The 26,835-nt window shown below is 39.6% G+C and overlaps 1 protein-coding gene across 1 annotated transcript in view; it reads left to right on the top strand.

The window, feature by feature from the left end:
- Positions 1 to 1,503: 1,503 nt before the first annotated feature.
- Positions 1,504 to 26,835, top strand: part of LOC121653681 (adenylate cyclase type 1-like) — a 57,086-nt gene continuing 31,754 nt past the window's right edge. Inside the window, exons 1-5 of the mRNA XM_042007322.1 lie at positions 1,504 to 2,661; positions 3,795 to 3,944; positions 13,300 to 13,418; positions 18,261 to 18,372; positions 26,413 to 26,540. Of these exons, the coding sequence (XP_041863256.1) occupies positions 2,047 to 2,661; positions 3,795 to 3,944; positions 13,300 to 13,418; positions 18,261 to 18,372; positions 26,413 to 26,540 (1,124 nt within the window). The 5' untranslated portion in view covers positions 1,504 to 2,046. The remainder of the gene's footprint in view (positions 2,662 to 3,794; positions 3,945 to 13,299; positions 13,419 to 18,260; positions 18,373 to 26,412; positions 26,541 to 26,835) is intronic.

Below are 26,835 nucleotides of genomic sequence, written 5' to 3'. Positions count from 1 at the left end.
AGAGATGGTTGTGTGTGATAATCCCAGTAGATCAATCATTTCTGAAATACTCATACCAACAACCATACCACATTCAAAGCCACTTCAGTTTCCTTTCTTCCTTATTCTGATGCTCATTTTAAATTTCAGCAAGTCGCCTTGACCATGTCTACCTGACTAAATGCATCGAGTTGCTACCATGTGATTGGCTAATAAAATATTTGTTTTAACAAGCAATTAAATGGTGCACATAAATAAGTGAGCATGAGTATGTGCCCCTGTTAAACATGATAGAAAATGATTTGACAAAAGCTTCAAGGCTAACACAGTAACAAAAATAAAGTCTAAACAGAAATTATTAACATTTATTATTTGGAAATGTGCTTCATCAACATAGAGGGGAAGGAAACGGGTAAAGTGGTTCATTTGAAACATTCCTGCATTCACTGGAATATGAGCAAAATTCTGGACACATATGTCTAAAATTCAATATTTGGCTTGCTTTACAGCTATAAATCCACCTCTGTAAACACACTGCTACAATCATATTTAGTGGTTCACAGGAACCTGCCACATTGTGTCTTCTGTGGTTAAAATTGTTATGGCTGCATGACACTGGGCTGCAGTGTGAGTGCACACTTATCACCATCATGCATGAAAACATGTTTGTCCCATACAATTAACTCAAGGCCTATATCTACGGATTTTATGTCACATTAGATTTACATTCCTTTGATTTGTAATACCAGTCTAATGCTAATTTTAATTTCCTGCTGTTTATCCTTAATAGCTATTTACAATGAAGGAAAAACTAACTAATTTTTTGGATGTGTTCATAGCCCATCTCAGTTTAGAAGTAAACACATTTTTAGTAACTAAATATCTCTTTTCACTACAGCATATAACACATTTATTGTTAACCTTTCCTTATATGCTAACCATTATGATATCTCTGCTTCTGCAGGGGCTTTGCAATAAATAAATGCAAGAAATAAATGATAATTATTCTGCATTAGACTTGTTATTAAACTTTTGTCTTTAATTTATCTTGGTTTGTCTCCACAACTCTTAATTAAACTTGCATTACATAACAAAAAGCAAAGTGTAATGCAAAGAACATGACTATATGTGTGCAAATTATGCATGCATGAAAATGTACTAAACCCTCTGTCATAACGGCGGTGCACCACATTTTAAGATGCACGTCATCATTCTTTCATTTCCCTGTAAATTCGGGAGGAGTGAGCTATTTTTTATCTTCCCCACGCCATTGAAACTCTGATCGTCTATTATTTATTTGTTTATTCATCTTTAGTTAATTCTGTGTATGAAATGAACATTTAATACAAACCGTAAAATAAAGGAGGGGAGGGTATGCGGGAAAGACCAAATTGTTGCTATATTGGACCATCCACCGGTGCAGCCGGTCTATTTTTAGCCGGGAACTACATCAGTTGACTGCAGACACTGTGAGGGGAAATCACCAGCGCCGTTTTGCTGCTGTCTTTACCCAACCACTGACTTATGATCACATGAAACCAGGAGGAAGACGCTAGAATAAATCTCATCTGCCTGCGTGTTTAGATGGGAGAGAAGAAAAGTACAAACAGGATTTTTTTTTTATCATTATTATTTTTATTTACTTATTCTATGAAAAGAGGTGTATAATGAGCCTCGTAGGGAGGTGTTTTGATCGTCAAGTGTGACCCTTCCTATGAGCCCAGTTGGAGCGCAATCACAGGTGACCCCGTCTGGAGCAAGGCAGGTGGTCCGCGCACAGCAGAGATAGAGAATAAGAGAGAGAAAGACAGAGAGAAAAGGAGAGAGGGAGGAGGCACGCGGAACGGTGGTGGGGCTACTTTCCTGACGGCACACCAACAATCGTCAACCTGTGGATAGGACGCGCGCGGTGCTCTGCTGTGTCCTCCGCTGCCACCCTCTCCCCTCTGACACCGAACCCGACCCCTCGGACATCCTGCACGCATGAACTGGGAGAGGGTGCCAGTTCAATCGCCGAGAGGAGGAGAGCAACCGAAAAGTTGAGTGATCGCGCGCCATCCACGCTTCATGAATGGCCGGAACATGGAGGAGATGCCATTCGAAAGAGTTAAGACGCGGCGGAGGAAGGGTCACTGCCCGACCGGTGCACCCCTGGGCGCTATCGCCTGCGAGGACGAGTTCAACAGCCACGAGCTGGAGACTCTGTTTCAGAACTACAACCTGAAACTGGAGCAGACCGCCACCCTCAAAGCGCTGGCGGTGCTCATCGTGGCTGCATCGTCGCTGTCTTTGATGGAGCTGCTGTCCAGCCCGCGTCTCACCTTGTCCAAGGGCTCCTACCCGGTGCACTGCGTGGTGTTCCTGTCGCTGTTTATCGTCACCAACGTCAAATACCTGCAGGTGACGCAGCTGCAGCAAATAGCCAAGCTGGCCTTGCTGTTCAGCTTCACCTTTGCGCTGCTCTGCTGTCCGTTCCCACTGGCGCTCGGGACCTCGGAGCTAGTGAACGCTTCTGCCCCTGAGCAAGGTGTGTGGCAGCTCATGTTGGTCACCCTCGTGGCTTACGTGCTGCTGCCAGTGCGGACGCTTCTGGCTGTGCTATTCGGGGTAATGCTGGCTGCATCCCACTTCATTGTCATAGCGACATCGGTCACGGGGAGAAAACAGAAGCTGTGGAGACCAGTAAGTGCTGCACCTGCATCCCAGTCATCCACTCAGGCACTCATCCATATCCAGTGGTTGATTAATACAACAACCATCATGCATGTGAAGTGGGTTAAATTCAAGTTTCACTCAACAACTTTAGTCCCCAAGTAGCCTATTTTGTTGTTGTGTTCGCAGCTTCTCCCAAAGGTAACTGTATGAATGTACAGTGGTGTCGAGAGCCAGAATGCTTACTCATCCGGCTTTCCCTGGAGAAGAAAAGGTTAACATACTCTGTATCGGTTTTCGCTCCAGGGTAGTGGAGTTGTAAAAGTGGGAACGAGCCGACAGTCTCACTTGCGCGTTGGTGTGATGAAGTGAATGAGGAGCTGTCCAGCCTCCGGTGCTGAAACACAATCCCTCACAGACTCAGCCTGGCTAGTCAAACTGTTGAGCGTGGTCACTGCGACTCAGAATATCTCTAGATGTTATTGTGGTCCTGAAACTGTGAAACATAAAAAAAACGTGTGTTGTTTTATTGGAAAATCTTTTTGATCTATAATCATCCAACAGAAAAGCAAGACTTAATGAAGCAGTCCTGACCTCTCCATTACTAAATTCTTTATTTTATAAAGCACATTGATGTTAATTTGACAGATTTTAGCAGTTTATCTGAACCTTTTTGGCTTGTGAGGTCTTGAAAGAAATATTGTGTGAGAGCAGCTTTTCTTTATCTTATTAAACCAATTAGTTTCAGTTTCAAAGGCCTAAATAGTAAAGATCTGCTTCATTCCTTATTTATTTAGGTCTTGACCCTTCTGCCCCACTTCAAACAGACAGCAGTGAGGTGTATTTTGTTATGATGTGGTACTTTGCTGATCCTAATACTGACAATAAGCCACCTGGACGTAATATTGCTGTGCATCTCTGATTTGATCAGAATTTCAGACACAGTGGAAAATTAAGTGGCTGATAGGATCATGACTCTTCAATCACTGATCAATATTGCACGTTATCAGCCTGCAATAACACTTTATAGCTTTTAAATGTATCCAACCAGTTATGATTACATGCATGCGCACAGTCATTGCCATTTGTGTTCTTTCACACGCACATAGAGTCCACAGACATCAACAGCTTTGTCAGGCATGTCTGTTCTTGTTTGTGTGCAGCTGGTGGCCAACGCGGTGCTCTTCACCAGCATCAACTTGTCAGGTGTGTTTGTAAGAATTCTCACCGAACGCACCCAGAGGAAAGTCTTCCTGCAAGCCCGCAACTGCATCGAGGAGCGGCTGAGACTGGAGGATGAAAATGAGAAACAGGTGAGGCGTGAACACAAACACGTTGTAATGATTGAAGCAAAGCGCGCTGAGTGTGAGCAGACTGCAGGCATTCATGCACTTTCACCTCATTTTGAGCATGCAGGCTCAAGAAAAACTTTTGCTTTAAAAGTTTTCTTTTAAAGGTTTCAGGAGCCAATGTATTCCAACAACCTGCCCACAGGCATGCAGTAACTATGACAGCAAGCTATTTAAGGAAAGAACAATTACTGTGGCACATGCACCAGCGCCACACGTTCCACCTCCTCTGTGCACACCTACATGGCGCGATTTAACTAAGGAACAATCAAGCAACTTTAACCCACAGAAACACTCTGTTATGTGCTGCACCCACCTCCCCCTCCTGTTTCTAGATAGAAAATCAATTATCCCGTGTATTTAAAATGCCTCAATACACATCTTACTTTCATTTTACACAACACTTGCAAGCACACATGCACACTTAGTACCTGCGCTTTGTAGATTAGGTGATGATATGCTGTGTTTTCTCCAGCAGTAACAGGCTCCCTTCTGACAGGTAATTATACAAGTAGATTGCTTTCATGGCCTCCCTACTCCAGTAAAGGTCACAGTTTATCTGGGTGAAAGAAACACACAGAGCCCTGATTGTGATCTATCAACATCCAACACCCAATCTTCTGCTGATGTGCCCATGAACACACGTCTCAGGCTTGATAATCACCCATCAAATGGCTGAAACGTGCCCCTGGTTATCACTTGGGTGCTTGCTTGGGATTTTTTTTAAAAAAAAATTGTTTTTGCTTTGAGCAAATCCACAGGTTGTATGAATTTCTTAAAAAGTGTGAGCTATATTCAGTATGCCTGCATGGCATGGTAAACTGGCTCCTCAAAGCCAGTTTACCATGTTTACCAAAGACTGGCAAATCTCAAAGCCAAGAAGCAATCCAAAGCTTCCTCTTCATTTATGTAGGGGCACATCCCTTGTTAGGACCTTCCAACACATCCAGTCTCACTTAAAAGCTTTCACAGTTATTAAAGGAAATCATGTCCAGAGCAGGAACTCATCTGCTATGGTTTCACTGTAATCTTTCTAACTTTAACCTGATAAAATGCTTCAATATTTACCTAAAACAGGTTTTTATGGATAAAGGATTTGCAGTGGATGCACTAGTTTACTGGAATACTTTTATAGAACCCTTGCTGATGTAACAGGAGTGTTTTTGTTGCAGTGTCATCTGCTACTGGAGTAAAGTATGGCTTTAAAGATAAATAACATTGCAACAGGTTAGAAAAAAACTGTTTACTGATTCTACAGTTGTGATTGTAGCCTGGAATGGTATATATTATTCAAATCTCAAGAATCTCAACTTTCCATTTGTGTATAACATGTGTAGATACTTAGAAGAAGGCTGAGTAAAACACATTTTTATTTTTCACTTCCCACCCACGGGACGTCTGGTACCAACAGATTAAATATCAAAGATCCCTCCTGACCAGAAGTTTATTAAATAAACTACAGATCAAATGTCTTTGACTTATTTAGACAAAATAATGCCAAACCAGGACCTGCAGGTCAGCTTCTCAAAAGCTTTTTGAAGCTACTGAGCCAACAACTAAGTAAACTCTGTCTACTGGTAATGACTTTGGTAGATGCATTAAGGCTACCTGTGGACAAGCCACACATAACAGTTCATTTTTTTTCTGTGGACATAAGTTGCCTTTCAGATGACCAAAATCATTTAAGATCTTTCAAGAGCTTGCAGCTGTGTTGTAGCCTTCCTTTTTTGCTCAGTTGTAATCAGGTGACCTAGTTTGTGACTCAGCTGATCAGGCCTCTTCCCCTCAGGTTTTATGGTCATACAGGCTTTGACCTTCTGTTGTCAGCAATGCTTCCGTGGCAACTGATCTGACTCCAAAAGCTGCAGGAAAATGTGAGACATATTAAAGAGTCCCCAAAAAAGAGAATGGTCTCTTGGATGTTTGGAAGGCTCAAGTTTTTTTTTTTTTTTTTTTTTTTTTAATGGGTCCAGGAAGTTACAGAGTTTTATTAATCCAGGCACCAAATGCAAAAATAATTTTTGACTCAATTTTCTCTGAGTTAGCAGCACAAGGCTGCATGCATTTATGTTAGTCTTTTCCTTAAATAACTATTACATCCAAAATTCATGTATAGCTGTTAATTATTAGAGTTTGTCTATTTATGCACATCAGTGAATATTTAAAAAAGCTAAAATATGATTTGATATGATATCTATTAAACCTTATCATGCAAAACGTTTCATGGTCATAAATACACTATGTGTTGTATAAATATACCATAAGTATACTTTATACCGTTACTATAAAATCAGATAAAACAGATTCAGTAATCCTAAATTTCATCCATCTATCCATTTTCTGTACTTCTTAGTCCAATTCGGGTTGTGGGGAAACTGAAGCCTATCCCAGCAATTAGCAGCAGGAGGCAGGTACACCCTGGACAGGTCATCACCAGTCCATCACAGGGCCTAATCCTGGATTCCTAAATGCTAAAGCTCGTGTATGTAAAGCTGATCCATGTCTTTGAAATCATTGATGTACACGTTTAAAAACAAAAAGAACATCTCTTGTGTGAAATTGTGGTTCATTCATAAACTCTCATAGTTACACAAATCCCACAGTGAATTAAAGGCAGGACAGATCAGAAAAATGGGAATCATTAATGTGTGATTACAGTAACACACTCAGGAGCGGAAGAGTTTAATAAAGCAGGTGAAGCCATTATTTCATTCAGACAAGCACACTTTCACCCTTTGGCTATCATGATTTGCACACCTGATACACACTTGTAAAAGTGCAAAAGCTGCACACAGACACACACTGACACAAGCTTTTACACACCATCTCTCTCAGAAAGTGTGATGGTTGCTTTTCTTCAGTATCATTTCTTATTGGCAGGGAGGTGAGGAGCAGCTGAATGGAGGTATAAAGTGAAACAGTGATGGAAGGAGAACCGGGCTAACCCTGCCTCTCAACAGCTATTGAGCAGAGCCGTCGGATGATTCATTGTGAATTCACAACCATCTGACATCCTGTGAGAATTGCAAGCATGCCTGATGCTGCTGCAACTCAGACTTTTCACAAGCACAAAAACAAGAAGAAGTAAACAGATCTGTGTGGACTGACTGGGTTTTTGCAGAATCAATGTTTTTGCGATATGGCTCAAGAGTTTGTTATGTTACATCTAATTTAAATCAGTTTCTTTAAAATTCAGATTTAAAATGTTAGTTTACACACTTGGGGCTAATTAGTCACATATTCTGCATTTTGTTTTGTTGCTTTAAGCAATGTAAAAAATCTACTAAAGTTTAAACCAATCATTTCAAATGTATTAAAAACAAAAGTTAGTTTATTCCTGGTGGATGATTGTGAACTTTAGGAGACATCCCACTGCTCCGCCCCCCCCACTGTCCTCAGAAGCACCAAGTCTGTAGCAGAGAGCTTCAGATTTCTGGGCACGATCATCTCTCAGGACTGAAATGGGAGCAAAACAACAGCTCCATCCTCCAGAAGGCCCAGCAGCGGATGTACTTCTTGCGGCTCCTGAGGTAACATGGACTGCTCCATGAGCTGCTGCTGCTCTATCCAGCAGTCACTGAGTCTGTCATGTGCTCCTTTATCACTGTGTGGTTTCTAGCTGCCACCAAGTAGGACAAGACCTGACTACAGTACACTGTAAAAGCTACAAAGCACATCATTGGAGCCTCCCCTACCCTCTATTCAGAACGTGTACCCCTCCAAGACTTAAAAGAGAGCAGGGAAGGCAAGAACAAGCAAGGCAGTATTTGTATAGCACATTTCATGTACAGGACAATTCAAAGTGCTTTACATAAAGCATTAAAAGCCTTACAGATATTAAAAAAATAGCAGAAGACAGCAGCAAATAGCAAGAATCACAATAAAATCATAAATTACATTAAAATTATTAAAAGTAAGATAAGTTAAAAAGTTAGTGTGCAGAATAGGCGCATGATAAAAGAAATGTCTTTAACCTGGATTTAAAAGTGTCTACATTTGGTGAAACTTTAATCTCCACTGGCAGTTTGTTCCACTTGTTTGCAGCATAACAGCTAAATGTTGCTTCTCCATGTTTAGTCTGGACTCTGGTCTGGACTAGTTGACCAGAGTCTTTGGATCTAAGAGCTCTGCTAGGTTTATATTCTCTGAACATATCATAGATGTATTCTGGGCCTAAACCGTTCTGGGATTTGTAAATGATTAGAAGGGTTTTAAAATCTATCTACTGTGACTGACTGGAAGCCAGTGTAAAGATTTTTAAAACTGGTGTGATGTGTTCAGATCTCTTAGTCCTGGTTAAAACTCTAGCAGCAGCATTTTAGATGAGCTGCAGATGTTTAATGCTCTTTTTAGGAAGTCCTGTTAAAAGACCATTACAGTAATCCAGCCTACTGGAGATGAATGCATGGATGAGTTTCTGCTGGTCTTTCTTGGAGACTAAACTTTTAATTCTGTTGATGTTTCTGAGCTGGTAAAAAGCTTCTTAGTGAAGCTTTGATGTGGCTGCTGAAAGTCAGATCTGAGTCTATCAACACTCCAAGGTTACGAACTTGGTGGGTGGTTTTAAGAGCCCAAGTGTCCAGGTGTTTACCAATGCTGACCCTCTTCTCTTTGCTACCAAACAGAATAATCTCAGTTTTGTCTTCATTTAATTGTAGAAAATTCTCCCTCATCCAGGTGTTTATTTGCTCCAGACACTGACACATTAAGTCTATTGGACTGCAGTCATCTGGTGACAGAAACACATAAAGTTGTGTATCATCAGCGTAACTTTGATAATTAATGCTAAAGTTCTGTAATATTTGACCCAAAGGGAGCATATACAAGTTGAAGAGAAGAGGTCCAAGGACTGATCCCTGGGGGACTCCACAAGTCATGGCCATTTCCTCAGATTTATAGCTGCCGATCGTAACAAAATAACTTCGCCGTTCTAAATAGGACCTGAACCAGTTAAGGACCGCTCCAGAAAGTCCAACCCAGTTTTTCAGCCTGTGCAACAGGATTCTGTGATCTACAGTATCAAACGCAGCACTGAGATCCAACAGAACCAGGACTGATACTTGACCAGAATCAGTATTCAACCTAATGTCATTTAACACTTTGACCAGAGCTGTTTCAGTGCTGTGATGAGGTTGGAAGCCGGACTGAAATTTATCAAGATTTCCTCTTTCATTTAAAAGGTCATTAAGCTGGTGAAATACAACTTTCTCAATAATCTTGGAAATAAAAGAGAGGTTAGAGACAGGTCTATAGTTGTTCATTACAGAGGTGTCTCGAGTCCTTTTCTTTATGAGTGGCTTAATGGCAGCTATCTTTAGTGACTTGGGAAAAAAATACTTTATGCCAGTGAGCTGTTAAGTATCAGTAAGAGATCACTTTCTACTGAGGTAAAAACTGTTTTTAAAAAGTCGGATGGTATCATGTCCAGGGTGCATGTTGTTGATTTCAAATGCCAGACTATTTCTTGTAGGATTTTTAAATCGACCATATTAAACTGTGACATAACATCAGAAATATTTCCAGGTTTTATAGACAGAGTAGTTTTCTTGTTTGACTGTATGACATTAATATTTTGCCTAATTGTTTTAATTTTTTTGGCTAAAAAAGTTGGCAAATTAATTGCATTTCTCCGTGGAAAGGAGCTCTGGGCTTAGGAGGATTTGTAAGTTTTTTAATCATATCAAACAGAGTGCGAGAATTGTTGATGTTCTTGTTAATCATTTCTCTCTGGCCTTGCACAGCTGATTGTTATAGTTACGCAGACTTTGTTTGTACAGCTCATAGTGAATTTGAAGTTCATTTTACAGCCATTTTCAAAAACATAATAAAGGACTCCTCTCATCCTACACACAGTTTTTTAAGTGTTCCTGTCTGGCAAGCATCTCAAAACCCTGCAGACCAGGACTAACAGGCACCAGAACAGCTTCTGTCCCACTACAGTCATTTTATTGAACAGATGAACAGCTAACTGGTTGCACAATCTGAATTAGCACCTCGTCACTTTCAGGTTTTCTTACACTTCTCCTCTACTGCATCTACGGCATGTAGTGTATATTTGAATTTGTATTTGTAATTTGTAGTTGTAATGGCTTTTTATATGGTAGACACTACTAAATAAGACATTTAGTACATCCTATTGTTTTATTCCTTTACTTGTTTTATTATCTTTATTTAGCTAAGCACCTTCCACTAGAGTGACAATATCTGCCAAAAAAAAAAAAAAAAACTCCTTGTATGTGTTCACACTTGGCGAATAAAGCTGATTGTGAGATCAAAGAAGATCTGCATATTTTTACCATACAGATGAGTGTCCAAGAAGATCAAAAGAAAGTTAAAAAAGGTAAGAAGGTCAAGAGACATACACCTTTGGTACCGGTCTTTGAGGTGCCCTTAAACCCACAAATATATTTTTTCAGGCACCAAATTTTTCTAAGACTCCATCAGAGCACATTTGGGTGGGCCCTGGACCGTAGGTCCTTGTGAAGCTCATTGGAGAACCTTTGGTTCTAACCAAGAGAAAGAGTCACAGCTTGAAGAGACCTCCAGTCATCCAACATCAGAGACTGAAACAGCTGATGCTCTGCCTGGGAACACAAACCAAACCTGCAATCCAGAAGAGAATCAAACTAATGAATATCTGCAAGTAAGATTGGGATTGACTTTGGAAAACAGTCCTGGGATTCTTCCATCTTTACAGCCTCCAGTCAGAGAACCTCAACAAGAATTATCCGGCCAAGAAAAAGAAATGCAGACCCATGAGGCATGTCTGGAATCCGCACTTACAATTGATGGAAAACACTTACTATGACTATCTTGAGGAAATTTCTCAGTCAAAGTTGGTTAATGATCCATCAAATCTCCAGGACTAAGGCAAGTCTAACTTTGACATGTTGTTCAACAGTGAGGAAGTTTCTGCACTGCACCAACAAACCAACGGGTAAACAGTCTGCCAACATGAACCATGCATTCAGAAAAGAACATCCCTCACAGCCCAGGTCTACTGATGATCCCAGAACACCAGTTCCATCAAACCTTGGCTGTAAAGGATGAGAAGATTTCAGCACTTCAGAGACAACACAATGATTTGCTGAATCTGCTGAAAGAACTGCATTATCAGGTCCATATCATCATACAGTCATTAGCTTCCAAGCAGGTACAGAAATTGGAAACAGAAGCCCAGGAGGTGAAGCTGAGAAGAGAATGGGTTGAGACTTCTTTATCTGACCTGCAATGTGAGACAGAGCAAAGACTAAATTGAACCAGGTTTACAGTCAGCTTTTAAATAAACAACAAATGGCTCCCAGGACTGAGGTGAAACAGCTGAAAAAACAAATGCTATCTCAGAGAACTGAGTCTGAAAAGGAGACGGGCATTCCATACATTGCAGGAAAAAGCATCATGTACATGCAGACGTCGCCAGCAGAGCCAGCCATCTGGAAGCAGGTCTCACTGCTGAGAGGACGGGGGCGTTAAAAGCTGAGACCTGCTCGGCCCAGGAGGTGGAGGAAAGCTCTAAAGTAAAGACTTTACTCAGGTAAAAACCCAAGAAGAACCTGACCAGCAGAAACACCAGAGGGAGCAGCACAAGAACCGTCTCCTAGTGAGCGGGAGGAAACCGAAGTAAGGCGAGAAGTGTAAGCTTCAAGAAAAATATTTAATCTAAAGAAGTCTATAGAGGAGAAAGAACAAGAAAGAAAACACTCTACAGGGGCTTACTGAGCAGAAAAGAAAATCTGGAAGACATGATGATAAAAGACAACTAAAAAAAAGAAAAAGAAAGAAAGAAATCCCTCCGGACGTGGAGGAAATTCTTCTTCAGAATGAGGTAGGAAAAAATTCCTCTAGTTCTTATGATTGAGGAATTTCTTCCTCAGTCAAACCTCTCACCCTTAAAAAATATAAAACACGTCCTCCAACAAACTAACAAATATATTATCTTCCCAATCTAAGAATTTCTTCTGAATCTTTAAAGGATGTGGAGGAATTTCTGTCTCAGACGGATGTAGGAAGAAAATAACATATAAATTGATTTGCTGATCTCTGCCATCATTGTTTACATGCTCAGAAAATAAAAATATCAGATTGTATTGTTAGGGGTGTGAGGGATTGTCACTGGGGTGCTATCCTTAAAGGTACTACTGTTGTAGTCTCAGCAGTACCGTTTTTATTTTATAAAGACCAGACAGCCCCCAGAGGAGCAATATTGGTCCTTGTAAGTGCAAACTGCAACGTTGAGGGTACAACAGCAGCACCTTTAGGGATACCACATCAGTGATAATCATTTGTACTTCTAAAGGTACACTTAGGTATTTATTTCCTTAGGATGTAGCTGTATAGTTCAATAGAGGTTTACAGCCGCACAATGATGACATAGATGATTGTAGCGGTGTTATTATTTCTAAATTGTTGTTAAAAGTGAAGTTCAAACCTTATGAAAACCAGACAGCCCCCAGGGGTAGAGTTTTGGTCTTTATAAGGTATAACTGCACTACTGAGGGTACAACAGCAACCTTTAAAGGTACCACTGCAGTGATAATCATTTGTTGACATTCAGACCGCAAATCAATTTATTTTCAGCTAAAAATCAGTGTGTAGTGTTCGGTGGGTCTTTCTCCTTCTTCCTTTACCCTTTACAACGACCCTAAACAAAACAAGTACATTATTTTCTTGAATTTTTTTTGTTCTGAGCACAAAAATTTGTTTTTGGTTCTTTTTTATTTGTTTATTTCTGTAGGATAGAAATTTAATACGTTTAATCAAAGGATTGAAAAAAAAATCATCCTTCCTCCTATCATCAAAATCGTCTTTATCTGAACCTTTAAACTCATCGAACAAGAAAAAATAAAATAAATACATAAAAATGAATGCAAATAAATAAATTAATTAATAAATTATTAATCAATTAGAATTTATTTTTCAAGGGTTATAACCAAACACATAGTATTGTGATGACCTCATTTTTTGATGTGCTGTTTTATGGATATGGATTATCTTTGTATTTTATTCATCAGTGACTAAACGGCATTTCAAAGAAATCAAAAATCCATTGTGTTCCAAAGCTCAAAATATGCAGAAGTCATATATGTTTTCTACCAGCTGACCATCTACTAACTGCATAAAGTTTACAGTTTTAGAAGAACAAGAAGCAGCAGAATCTCCACAATGCCACACTTCAACCAACGTGCAACAGCTTCTCTCTCTAAAAGTGTGTCTCCTCCTTCGCAGAAGCCAACTCTCTTCATGTTACTTTGCTTACAGGTGTGCATTTATGCGTAAGTTTGAAGTTCTGACGCTGCCTCCTTTACTCTTCCTTCCTCAGGAGCGTCTACTAATGAGCCTGCTCCCCAGAAATGTTGCCATGGAGATGAAGGAGGACTTCCTAAAGCCGCCTGAGAGGATCTTTCACAAGATCTACATCCAGCGCCATGACAATGTCAGGTATCAGAGCGTCATGACAACTGCAGAGCTGTGCGCTAGGTGTTCGTATGTTTAGATCCAGGTGTTTCATGTCAGGGCCGAGAATAGCCAGAACAATTGCAGATGGAGTCAAGCTACTTGAAGGTTAAAGAGGGACGGAGAGCTGCTGCCTCCACCACCAGTGGATTTTTTTTTTTTTAATCTACACTTTCTTAATTTGTAATGTTTTTAGCAAGTTTGGCTGTTTGAGCCACAGCTTTGCTGGTCTGGATCAATCTGCTGTCTGACTACAATCACAAGACCAAAGGCTGAGGTCTCTTTGAGTTAACTTATTTTGTCACTCCTTTGTTTGTTTTTCTCCTTTGTAGTCAAGCTAACTTTAGGAATTAAAACTAGTTGGTTAAAAAAAGGGCGTTAAAAACACAGAAAAAAGTTATACCAATAAAGAAATGTTAGTAAATCTTTGAACCTCATATAGTCGACTCTTAATTGTAGTGCCGTTTTAACTAATTGATTAGCTTTCCACATCCCCAAAAACGACATAAAGGCTTCCCTCTGTTGATTTGTAAACATGTCAGTGACAGAACAGGTTGGGTGTCACTCTTAAGCAGCAGCACCTTAAACTGGAATAAACTAAATTCTTAATACTCTTGGTTGCATCTCATCTTGCTTTTTCAGCGTACAAACCTGTGTGCATACAATTAGGAGGACGTTGATCTACATGAACTGAATCTTTAATTACTGGAGACAAAGAGAAAAAGTGATGCACATCTTTGTTGGGAGCACCACTCTATTGCAAATATTATTAATGCATTTATGTTCAAACATCTGAGTTGCAGAAAATTTAAAAGTTAATCTCTCACTAGCGAAGAAAGATAAAGAATTTCTTAATTACACAAAACAAATCCATACTATTCACTTAACGTTTCATTTAGTCATTGTAATGATTTAATTATTCAATTGTTTGTTTATGAACATTAAAACAATTGCATGCAGAAAACCAGTGTCCTGAATGTGTGGGATGATGCTTCTTGGTAAAAGAATTGAAATTTTAAAAGAAATGATATAACATAGACTCCCTTTTAGGACTGCATATACAAATATATAGTGGTGAAAACGGCTGAGGTTGGTTTACCTCCACAAAAGTTTATTAAAGATAAAGTAAGGTGTCTTTAAACTGTCTTCTACCATTACGTTAGATGTTGAAGATGCCACAAACCCCACATTTTGAGGGTAGGACTTGGAGGATGAAGCTGCCAAACAACTGTCAAACCCATAAACAACCAAAAAAAGATTGACTCTGGTTGGAAATGTAATTTTAGTGTTGATGTGGTTAAGGTTAGAAAAACAACATGGCTTTTGTTAAAATAGATGCAAACATATTAAAATGTTAACATTCAGATTGCCCATAATGAAGGAAATTCAACAGAGTGTGAGAAACTGGCCTGATTACGTTCCAGTGAGGTGGTGAACAGAAGTGGAGAGGTGTATTAGTGCTGCTCAGCGAAGGGGTCAAGTGTAGCATATCAAGCAGTTCTGTGTAGCAATTCTGTAAAGAGACAATCCTCCACTCTCTCAGCTCCCACGCTCACCTGCAGTCCGAGAGCACCGCCGGTCGCTCACAGTGGCGCCCAGCCAGATATCATGGAGCTTCCCCCTGTGAGCAGCTCCTGCTCATGTCCAGGGAGTTTCTGCAAATGCTCGCTTAAACACACACAAAAAAGAGATAAAGAAACTAAAAAAAAAAAAAAAAAAAAAATCAGCTTTATGTTGCTGCGCAGAGTCGTGATAGTCCCCCTGATCCCCTCTTTGGTGTGTCCCCAGGAATATTGATCACACATATATTTAGCCTTGCCACCTCTCTGCCTACTCTCTACCCCACTGCCCTCCCTGTCAACCCCCCACACACATCAGCTCGACCTTCACCACACAACCAAGCAAAGCAAAATCACACAATATAGCTCTTCTGTTGAGCAGCAGCAGTGATCCCAGCTTTGCAAACATCAGATGCCTGACCAACTGTGCTGCCAAAAAGAGCACAGCGAGGCAGTCACGATGCAGGAGAAGGGGCCTCCTCACACAACCTAAGCTGTAAAAACTGTAAAACCTACCCGTTTGAGAATTTTTACTTTGGGGTTTATGGTATTTAGCTAACTGTGTTTTCTTCATGTTTAATGTTCAGACACAGCTAATTTATCTGAACAATATGTTCAACGAAGCCTTTCTGCACCCCAAAAAGCTTTTATTTAAAGCACATAGCAGCTGTAACTAGTGAAGATTTGTTCAGTTGTTTAAAATATGCAAAAATCAATAAGTAGCTTAAAGGTGTTGAATTTCATTCTTTTTTCAAAAATCAAAATGACCTTTGTACATAAACTGCAAGCTTTTGAGTGCGCTATAGTGTGTTGAAGAAACCTGTATTTATTTCTGGGGCCAAACAGTGATTTATCAGACTCACTTAGATTTTAATAAAGTTTAGAAAAACTTCAGTCTGGTTTTAAGTCCCTCCACAGTACTGAAATGGCACTCCCAAGAGTCTTTAATGAACTTCTTTTAACTACTGATTCTGGAAGTCCTGCTGTCCTGTTCTTTTAGACTTAACTGCAGCATTTGACACAGATGACCACCAAATCCTCCTGACATGCTTGGAACAAAATGTCAGTATGAGGCACTGTCCTGCACTGGTTTTGGTTTTATTTGTCGGTCTTTCCATGTTCATCTTCAGGAGTATTCCTCATCTGTAGCGCCCTCAGTTCTGGGGTCCCACAAGGGTCTATTTTGGGTCCACTACTCTTGTCTTTGTATATGCTGCCTTTGGGGTCTATATTTCAAAAGCACAATATTGCCTACAATTGCTTTGCAGATGATGTTCAGATTTATGTCCCCTTTAAACCACGGGGAGATTCTCTTACTAATCTGCTTAGTTGCTTGATATATTTAAAAGCGTGGATGGAATTAAACTTTCTCCATTCAAATAAGGAGAAATCTGAAATTGTGGTCTTTGGAAGCTCCGAGCTTTTGAATGGTACTGTAAATGTTCTTGGTCCGCTTATTTCCCACTGATGAACCCATGTGAAAATTCCTGGTGTGATCTTTGAGAGCTCTTTTAACTTCCACCGACAGGTCAGGTTAGTAATTAAAAGTGTTTTCTTTCATTTGAGGCTGCTTGGCAAGATAAAAAAAAAAGTCTTCCACCTGCTCATCATGTCCCACTTAGATTACTGCAGCTCCCTGTGTCATGGCCTTGATCAGTCATCTTTGCATCGTTTGCAACTCGCTCAAACTACAGCTGCTCGGTTGCTTACAGGGAGGAGGCGATTTGATCATATTAACTCTGTGCTGCTACTTTGCATTGGCTTCCCGTTAGTTTTAGGACTCAGTAAAGTTTTATTACTTGTTTTTAAAGCCTTAAATGGTTTAGCTCCATTGTATCTGTCAGAGCTGCTGCACCAGCATGCTCCAGCCAGGTCTCTGAGGTCTTCTACACAGCTCCTTCTGAAGGTCCCGTCTTCTAGGCTCAAATCCAGAGGAGACAGAGCTTTTTCGGTTGCCGCTCCACAGTTCTGGAACAGTTTGCCATTTCACATTAGAACTGCCCAGTCCGTTTCTGGTTTTAAGTTCTTGTTAAAGACCCACTTCTTAGCACTGGCTTACGAATATAGTTTAGCTCGACATTTGATTTATTTTACTTTTCATTCCAGTTTAATGTCATTTGTTTTTTACTGGTTTAGTTGTTTATTGTTTTACTGATTAGTGTTTTATGTTGTAGTTTCATGTTGTATATTTTATGTTGTAACTGGGGTTGCAGTAAATGTGCTATATAAATAAACCTGAACTTGAACTTGAACTTATTATCTCCAAAACAAAGAACCAAAAGCACTTTCTGTAAGCCAGGGATCGGCAACTCTGGTCCTTGAGGACCACTGTCCTCCAGGTTTTTGATTTTTCCCTGTTCCACCTGACTCAAATCAAATGGATTTAGCATATTGTTGTTAAGTTCTGCACAATGATGCATTAAAGGGAAGAAGAAAAATATCCTACTTGCCATATAAGGCAGAAAACCCCTAATATGTTCATACTGCTGCACTAATCATTGCACTAAACAGAAAAAATGTATAGAACAGCTATCACTTCTGTCTGAACCACCCATATGCAAGAATAGAGGACTCCACCGATGATTCATTGTGACTTTATCATAGGAGCACTTCAAAGCCTTAAAAGGAGTGAGGTCAGGAAATAACACGTTTAAGTATTTCTCAAGATAAGGCATTTACAAACCTGAAAGTCAGCTATTTTAATTACAATAAATCCAGCTCCAGCTTGACTGCTCTACTCCACCGAGAGCAGTGATTTTTCACTGAGTCAATAAGATCCATAACAGCTTGTTTTGCTGCCATCTGGCCTGCCTCTGAGCAAATGAATGAGGGGCTAAGTGGCTTTCAACACCTTCCTCAACCACTACACCAGCTAGCCAGCAGCAGGCGATTCAGCTGTGTAATTGATTTAGCGGCTGACCTAAAAAAAAAAAAAAAAAAAAAAAAGAAGGCACCAGTTATCAGGGATGGGATTATAGTACACACTGTTTGTTATATTTCTGATCACCATTAGCCAGTTGCTGTGCTTCACTGTAACGTTGGACAATTTGCTCTAAAAGAGAAGAAACATACAGTGCAGTGAATTCTACATTTCATATCAGCATTTTATTTATTGTTTGTTTCAGGATTATTTTTTGACTGAAGTAAGAACTTCAGTTTGTTTAGATGCTTGAGGATATGGGGAGAACAGACTAAGAAAATCAGCTGTCATGCTGGTCTAAGTTCTTCACTTTGGATCATCATCTCCTCTCCTCTCTCCTCCTGACAGCATCCTGTTTGCAGACATTGTGGGTTTCACAAGCTTGGCTTCTCAGTGTACTGCTCAGGAACTGGTCAAGCTGCTCAACGAACTCTTTGGGAAGTTTGATGAACTGGCTACGGTAAGTTTTCTCACATCCGCCTAATGCTTCACCTCACTTCCCTTACATGATGATGACAATGGTGGTGTGAATAAATAGTCTGCAAAAGGTAACTGATGTGCAACAAAGTCAGTCTTCTCTTCAAGATATTATTAGATTAGGGCATCTTATTTCTTTTTTGATTGATTTCCTGATTGGTTGATAGTGAATTTTTATACAGATTACATTAAACACAATAATCTCAGAAGTTCTCAGATTACAATTTGAGATTCAAAGATTTAATTCACTGTAGTGAATGAATGACTAAGAAGTATAAGATTAGTCACAAAAATTCTGTATTTCTTTAAAAACAAATTTATTATAAATTCGTGTATTATTTATTTAAATGGGCATTTAATTCTTTTACATGTTTTGTTCATTTGTTTTTCATTTTTAATTGTTTATTTGTTTTATATGTTTTTGTGTATTCCTACATTTATTTATTTACATAACTGATCATTTCAAGATTTCATTTGTATTCTTAGATATTTATTTCTTCATTGATGTATTCCTACATTTATTCACATATCTGTCTATTTCAACATAACATTTTACAACACTGAATTTCGTTGCTGTACAGTCATAATATGGTTGTTTCTAAAGTTGTTATAAAGCAGGACTGATCATCTGCAAGAACAAGCCATTGCGGTTCTTGTTCTCTACCAATCCTAGTCATCAGCAGAAATTAAATGAGAAATACACAAATAAATTAAGAATAAATAAATGCATAAAGTGAGCGAATAAATAAATGAATAAATTACTCCATATAGACATAAACATTTATGAAAATTACCTGTGGATTATTAATTTATTTTATTTTATTATTTGCTCACGTGACTATTCATATGCATATAGTATTATGGTCATGCTTTTGGTATTTGGTCACCATAAATTGCATTAATTACACCAATAACTGTATTTAGTAATCTTAAAATGTTTATTATTTTAAAATAATTATTTTAAAATGTTTTATTATTATTTTTAAATATATATACATATATATATATATATATATATATATACATACATTGATGCAAATGGTGAAAGTAATGCTGGAGAGACTGATGTGGAGGAGAAAGAGAAGGTCAAGAAGGGGAAGGCATGGGACGGGTGAGAGGAGGGGTGATGCGGGAGCTGATGTTTTAACAGAGGATAGATAAAGGGGGAGGAGGTGAATTGTTTCAGTGTGAGTCTGCACATGTGTGTGATAACGGGCTATGGGACTACTGAGAATGCACGGTGGTATGCACTGTGCATCAGTAAGCCTGTGTAGCATTGTTCTTTGGGAAAGAAGATTAGGTGAGTGATAGGTTATCTGCCGTCAGACCACTGTAATCATATTAATAGTGCATGAGCCACACGTGTGCACACACGCATGCAAACACACACACATTTTACTATTTCCACCATTTAAAATAACTTTACATTAACACTTTCTAAATTTCTTGGAAATTTAACCTCAGCGAAACCACCACTTGTTCAATCCTGACCCGAATCTTAACCTAAGTCTTAACAGAATCATTTAATCTTCACTTTATATGGACTGACTTTTGTCCTGAAAAGGATGGCACATTCCTGCAGTAAAGTGTAGACAGATACATGTCCTCACAATGTGTAATAATCCATAAACACACTCAATCCTACTGTAGTTGTAACCTTTCATCTGTGTTGTTAATAGGCTGGAACACAGACACACATATGACTGAGCTTTCATCTCAGACAGAGGACAGACAGTTCTACCTCTGAGGCTTTCAATCACATATTACAGTCTATCAGCAACACTTGACCTACAGTGGTATGGGTGTAACCTTGATTAAATGATTATCTGTGTTTTTGGAGATGTTGGGTGATGTGGGATAAAAAATACACAGTTTTATCTATGAAGACTCAATCTGCTGATGAAGACTCACAGGAGCAGTCAGTTTGTACAGTAAGACTATTTTATTTATTTATTTTATTTATTTATTTCATACATGGCTAATGCACAACATCAAATTATAACAGAACAACAACATCAAAACACTTCTTGTTGCACCACCATGATAGAAAAGGAGCAGGAAGAAGTTAAAGTTATAATACCCGCCCCTGTCTTAAACAAAAACTCACATATAAATGTTCTGTCAGCTAATTACATGACAATCAACAAATCAGTACTGAAAATCCTTAACATACACATTACAATCCACACAATGTCCATCATTCGAGTTCATACAAACTAAACATTCTGTTTTTATACATGGTTTTAAACTGAAAGATATTTACACACATCTTTAATTCAATGTGTAGTGCATTCCACAATTTGACACCACATATTGAAATACACATCTGTTTGAAAGTAGTCCTTGCAAACTGAGGTTTAAAATGAAAATTTCTTCTATTATCCTGGTCTCTTCTGCAAACTTTCTGGTAATACTTTGCTTCTTGCCTTATACATAACTAATAATGTTTGTAACTCAACTAAATCTTTAAGTTTCATAAGTCTTGACTTCATAAACAGTTTGTTGGTGTGCTCTCTTGAGTCGACTATATGAATAATTCTTACTGCTCTTTTTTGTACTTTTATTTTTCCTAAGTAGGAGGAATTTTTAAAGATTTAGAACAAGCTGACCGTACTGCAACGAGAAAATGACCACAGTTAGAATGAAGCGAGTTACGAAGCTGTTGGTAGAAATATAAAAGAACTAAAAAACTTTGGCAGATTTTCTCACTTTGGTCCCCCTAACAACGGCTAATTCAGCATCCATCTTGCATTCTGTCTCTTCTCTGAGGTCTCTCCATCCAGTAAAAGTCAGTCCATGTTGACTCTTGTTGTATCTCTTGCTCTGTCACTTTCTCTCTTTCTTTTCCTTGCTTCCACCAATCAATTCCTCTTGCATTTCTTTACGTGTTTTCTTTAATCAGCCATTGTGCATGTTTAAAACGGTCAGTTGCTGGTGTATGATGCTGTGCTATAAAACAAAATGCTCTGTAACATGAATGCTGGAAAATAAAGTGTGAAGTGCGGTTTCTCAGCCTTGGGATGCTGCAGGGCAACAATGGCTTCAGGAATGTGCATAACGAATGTTAGTGTGCCATCAAAATATTACAGACACACCGAGTTTTAAGGTCAGAAACATGCAGTATTGCTTTAAGTTCAATATCATATGTGTTCTTACCATGCTGCTTACATACAGTATACCTTCATGTCCTCCTATTTGTTTTCATGAATCCCATTTTTACATGACTAATAATCAAGTAATACTTTGAATATTACCACTGCAAACATCAAATATTCCAACACTACTTCGAGCACTTTTCACATGCCATTTATGTGCATATTTAACTATAGTCATGTAATTTCATGCTACTAACACACCAGAATGGTTAGCATTGCAATAAAAGTATGAGACACGGTCTTTCTCTATCTTAACTCTTACTAAATGTATGAATGTATATAAGAACAAAGAGCAAAACATTCATTCATTCATTCATTCATTCATTCATTCATTCACTCATCCATACTCCTATGACGCAGTTTTATCAAATAACCTGAAAAGATGAATATCATTATGTTTTTTGGCTTGAACACCAACAGATGGCTAGCTTTCTGTCTCTTCAGTGGTCTGAAAGGAGCTCAAAGAATCCAGCTTAATGACTTTTATGCTCGCTTCGAAAAGGACAACAAAAACAAAGAGACTGCCACCAAGACCACACTGTCAGCAGACCACCAGCTGCTCACACTGTCCTCCACTGATATCTACCCAGCGCTGAGCTGGATCAATCCACGCAAGGCTGCTGGTCCTGACGGCATCCCTGACCGTGTGCTCAGAGCATGTGGGGCGCAGCTCCCTGGGATCTTCATGGACATTTTCAACCTGTCCCTTGCCCAAGCAGTTGTGCCAACATGCTTCAAAACTACATCCATTGTGCCGGTGCTGAAACACTCCAACCCAATGTGCTTAAATGACTACAGCCCAGTAGCACTCACATCCATCATTATGATGTGCTTTGAGCAGCTGGTCCTGGCACACCCGAAGAACTCCCACCTACACTGGATCCACACCAGTTTGCCCACCGCAGCAACAGGAGCATATATGATGCAGTTTCCATAGCGCTGCACTCTGTGCTCACACACCTGGACAACAGCAACACATATGCACGATTGCTGTTTGCTGACTTCAGTTCAGCATTCAACACCGTCATCCCCTCCAAGTTAATCACTAAACTTGGAGATCACATCCCTCTGCAATTGGATTTTGGACTTCCTGACCAACAGACGACAGCACATTAGTTCAGGCCACACCTGCTCCACCACCATCACCTCAACACTGGGGTGCCACAGGGCTGTGTGCTGAGCCCATTCCTCTTCTCCCTCTTCACCCATGACTGCAGACCTGTGCATGGATCCAACTCCATCATCAAGTTTGAGGACAACATGGTGATTGGTCTCATCAGGAACAATGATGAGACTGCCTATAGAGAAGAGGTGCAGCACCTGGCCACTTGGTGCACTGCAAGTAACCTGCTCCTCAACACCAGCAAGACCAAGGAGCTCCTAATGTACTTCAGGAAGGAGAAAAGAGGCACACACGACCCCATTTGTATCAACAGGAAGGCCGTAGAGAGTGTCTCCAGCTTCAAGTTCCTGGGGACCCACATCTCGGAGGACCTGTCCTGGACCACCAACACCTCCAGCCTGGTCAAGAAAGCTCACCAGCGCCTGTTCTTCTTGCGGACACTGAAGAAGAACCACCTGTCTTCAGTCATCCTGGTGAACTTTTACCGCTGTGTGATCGAAAGCATCCTAATAAACTGTGTCACAGTCTGGTATGGCAGCTGCTCTATCGTGGAGAGAAAGGCACTGCAGCGGGTGATGAAAACTGCCCAACGCATCGCAGGAAATCCACTTCCAGCCTTCAAGGACGTCCAGAAGAAACTCTGTCTGAACCGAGCTCGCAGCATTCTTAAGGACTCCTCCCACCCTGCCCATAGACTGTTTTCCCTACTTCCCTCAGGCAAGAGCTTCAGGAGCTTCCGGACAAGGACCTGCAGCTTCTTCCCCCAGAATTGTGTCCTTACTGAACTCACACACGCATATTACTAGTTCTGCAATCCTAGGTAGCTACTACCTATATTAATGCAATATTTAATGTCATTCCATTGGTATCTTTGCATAGCATAATTTATCATCTGTATATTTCATCCTGTAAATTGTTCATAGTTTCTGTCTAAAGTTGACTACTAATGATTTGAATTGGAGCACCTACTGCATTTGACATGTTACAGGATTTATAAGATGATATATGACAAATCAAACAGATTTTTATGGAGATTTTCATCCTCACAATAGATTAAATTTATTGATACAATTTAAAATAAAAAGGGCAGTCACAGAGATGAAAATAATATCTATATCTATTTATAGAAGCAGCAAATAAAAGAAAATGTAAAACTATTTATTTGATCACCAAAGATTTCCAGTTTAATTTAAAAACAATAGCAAAGTACTTCGTCTTTTATAAGATTAAAACTTCTAGCAATGTCCACATTGGTACAGAAAGTAGAGCACTGCATTAGAAGATCAAAGGTGATGTTAAGCAGCTTAATAATTAATGCTTTTAAAAGACTCAATACATTTATTTTTTCTTGCTTATTTAAGTCTCTCTATAGTATATATACATATACTCTATATGTGTAACTATATTAAACTCTTGTCCAAACCATCACATTCACCTCACCCCTTAGTGTAACACATATTTAACCTCTCCTGCCACAGGGCCGGGATATCTCACAGTTTTTCTCGTTTAATAACGAGCACATACATACACACAAGTCACATGATCAGCAGGATTATCCCTCTTGAGTTAATTCTGTATCTTTACAATCAGTCATGGCTTAACGTGGGGAAAGCGACAGAGGGGGGAAAAGCAAGATACAAGGTGATATGTGGCTTGCTATCAGTGCTCCAGCAGTCAGCAATCCATTATATGGAAATGTTGTGATGAGGATATATTGCATGCATGTGTGTGAGTGTGTGAGCAATGCTGCAGCTGCATCCTAATTGAGATTTATATCCTGCCGCGTTAGCAAGGGAGAAATTCACTTTCAAACTGGCTGTCACAGCTGCTGAGCCTGTCTGACTGCTGTATGCTACACGACAGATTTATTCCCTGAAGGCTCAACCTAAACTTAACCACAACAGACACACACTTAACCCGAATCTTCAACCAACTGCAAGCAAAGAAAGAAATCCATCAAGCCTAACTGAGGATTCACACTTGTCCTCAAATCAGGAACTTTAAAATCTCAAATTTGCCTCTGAAAGCAGACACAGATGCCTTTCTCCGGAGACATGACTTTCTGTCAGCTGATTTCTGTTCACACATGTGCACACACATTTCTGTTCCTAGCACTGGGAAAATCATCCACGTTCTGAATTCTCATATCCTCCCACGCCAGAATCTTTCTGCTCCCGTGAGCAGAAAACCAGAGCACCCTATCTTCTCTCTTCTCATCCCTGCCTCTTACCCTGCAGTTGTCATGAAACCTCTATGTGTGTGTAGATATGTGTGTGTGTTATGTGTGTTTGACACTCAGAGGCTGTCTACAGGCTAAGCTTTGTCTGCCGTTATTCTGTCTGATGACTGATATATACAGTTGCCAAAAGGAAACCCTGAGTGTGGAACTAAATGGAAGTACAGTGTATTTACATGTGACCATGCAGCTGTTTGTGTGTTCTTCCAAGAATGTGTTGTTAATGTGTTTGTGTATTTGTTTGTTGCATGTTTGTCATCATCATTGAGTTTGTACGCAATGTGCACTGTGACAAACAACGGATCTGTCTGGAAATGTGTGGGTGGGATTCTACTTCAAGAGCATGCCGGAGCAATTAGAGTTGGCCTCAACAACAAACACGCAAACATTTTCACAAGCAATATATCTGATTTACATGAACAAGGATGCAGCTGAAGTTCCATGCAGTCACTGTGTCATATCTCATGGAACTGGATTCAAAGTACACTAATGTGGAAGGTTCATCTGTTCTGAGAAACTATTCTGGGACATTGGGTTTTGCTTTAACTAGAAGAACAAATGGCTAAAATATTTGTCATGCAATTGAATGTCTAATTCAGATGGGCTTAAATGATGGGTTATCAAATTCACTTTGAAACTGGTCTACAGATCACTTTATTTGCACGGGTTGAATGAAAAACTGCAACAACTTTCACGTCTACAGTAATCTTTGTGGATACTGACCTGCAGATGTTAAGAAACTGGAATTTTCTTCTCTGCATTTAACTCAACTTTGCTTCACTAGGAGCAGTGGGTTGCCGGATTCCAGATTCCAGTGCCCGGTGAGCAGTTGGGGGTTGAGGGCCTTGCTCAGGGGTGCACAGTGGTATACCTTCATACACAGTCCAGGGTCCTCTGGAGCTAAGCCCACATCTCTAACCACACGGCCACCTATATAAACATCTAGTTTATCCATCCTCTTAATTAAACCTCGAGATTTAGGAAATCTAGATTTAGGAAACAATATGACTTGGTTAAATTAGATAACAAACACTATTAAAGCTAAAATACATTCTTTTTATGATAAAACTCTTCCACTCATAGATGCCACTTTGCTATCTTTCTGGTTATATGTAAACGAACATGTTACAATAAAAATGGCTACGTTCACATTGCAGGTCTCAATGCTCACATGCAATTTTTGGTACCATTTGCTCACATTGTGAAAGCAAACAGACGTTCCGTCTGGTAATCATACTGGACATCTTCTTGTCAAAACAGAAACCCAGAGTCTGTATAAATTTGGTGTTGCTTCATTGTTTACCTGCGGTTAAGCAGCCAGCTGCGGGGGAAAGACTTTAGTCCTGGCCAATCGATCAGCCAAGTTTTCTTCTTTCTAATGATATGATTCCTTTATGATAAACTGTTGTGTTACGTCTCAAATGATTTTCTACAATGATGTTCTTTTGTAAACATGACTCTCCAGAGGAAGAGAGCTGTTCATCTTATGATGTCTTTGTGTGTCCGTAGGAGAATCACTGCAGGCGTATAAAGATACTGGGGGACTGTTACTATTGTGTGTCTGGACTGACACAACCCAAGGCAGACCATGCCCACTGCTGTGTGGAGATGGGGCTGGATATGATTGACACAATTGCGTAAGTTACAAACACATACAGACACACCTAAAGTTTGTAAATCATATGCACAACATACATTCCATCCAATTAATTAATCCACGTTTTCAGCCCTGTAGGTTTGTCTTTGTATGTTAGCTGTAAAATATCCAACAGAATTTAACAGATTTTATTGTACAGAGTGAGTTAGTCCCACAGTGACTCATTATAGACAATGTTTTAACTTATATCTCTGAGCTGAAAGGTGCAAAAGCTCTTTTCTGTGCAGTATTTTTTCTGTCCTTAATAAACAATTAAACATAATAAGTTTGTCATA

This window comes from Melanotaenia boesemani, chromosome 14 (genome assembly GCF_017639745.1).
Source record: "Melanotaenia boesemani isolate fMelBoe1 chromosome 14, fMelBoe1.pri, whole genome shotgun sequence".
Lineage (NCBI taxonomy): Eukaryota > Metazoa > Chordata > Actinopteri > Atheriniformes > Melanotaeniidae > Melanotaenia > Melanotaenia boesemani.
Note: the sequence above shows the minus strand (reverse complement) of the source record. Positions and strands in the feature narration are given on the sequence as shown.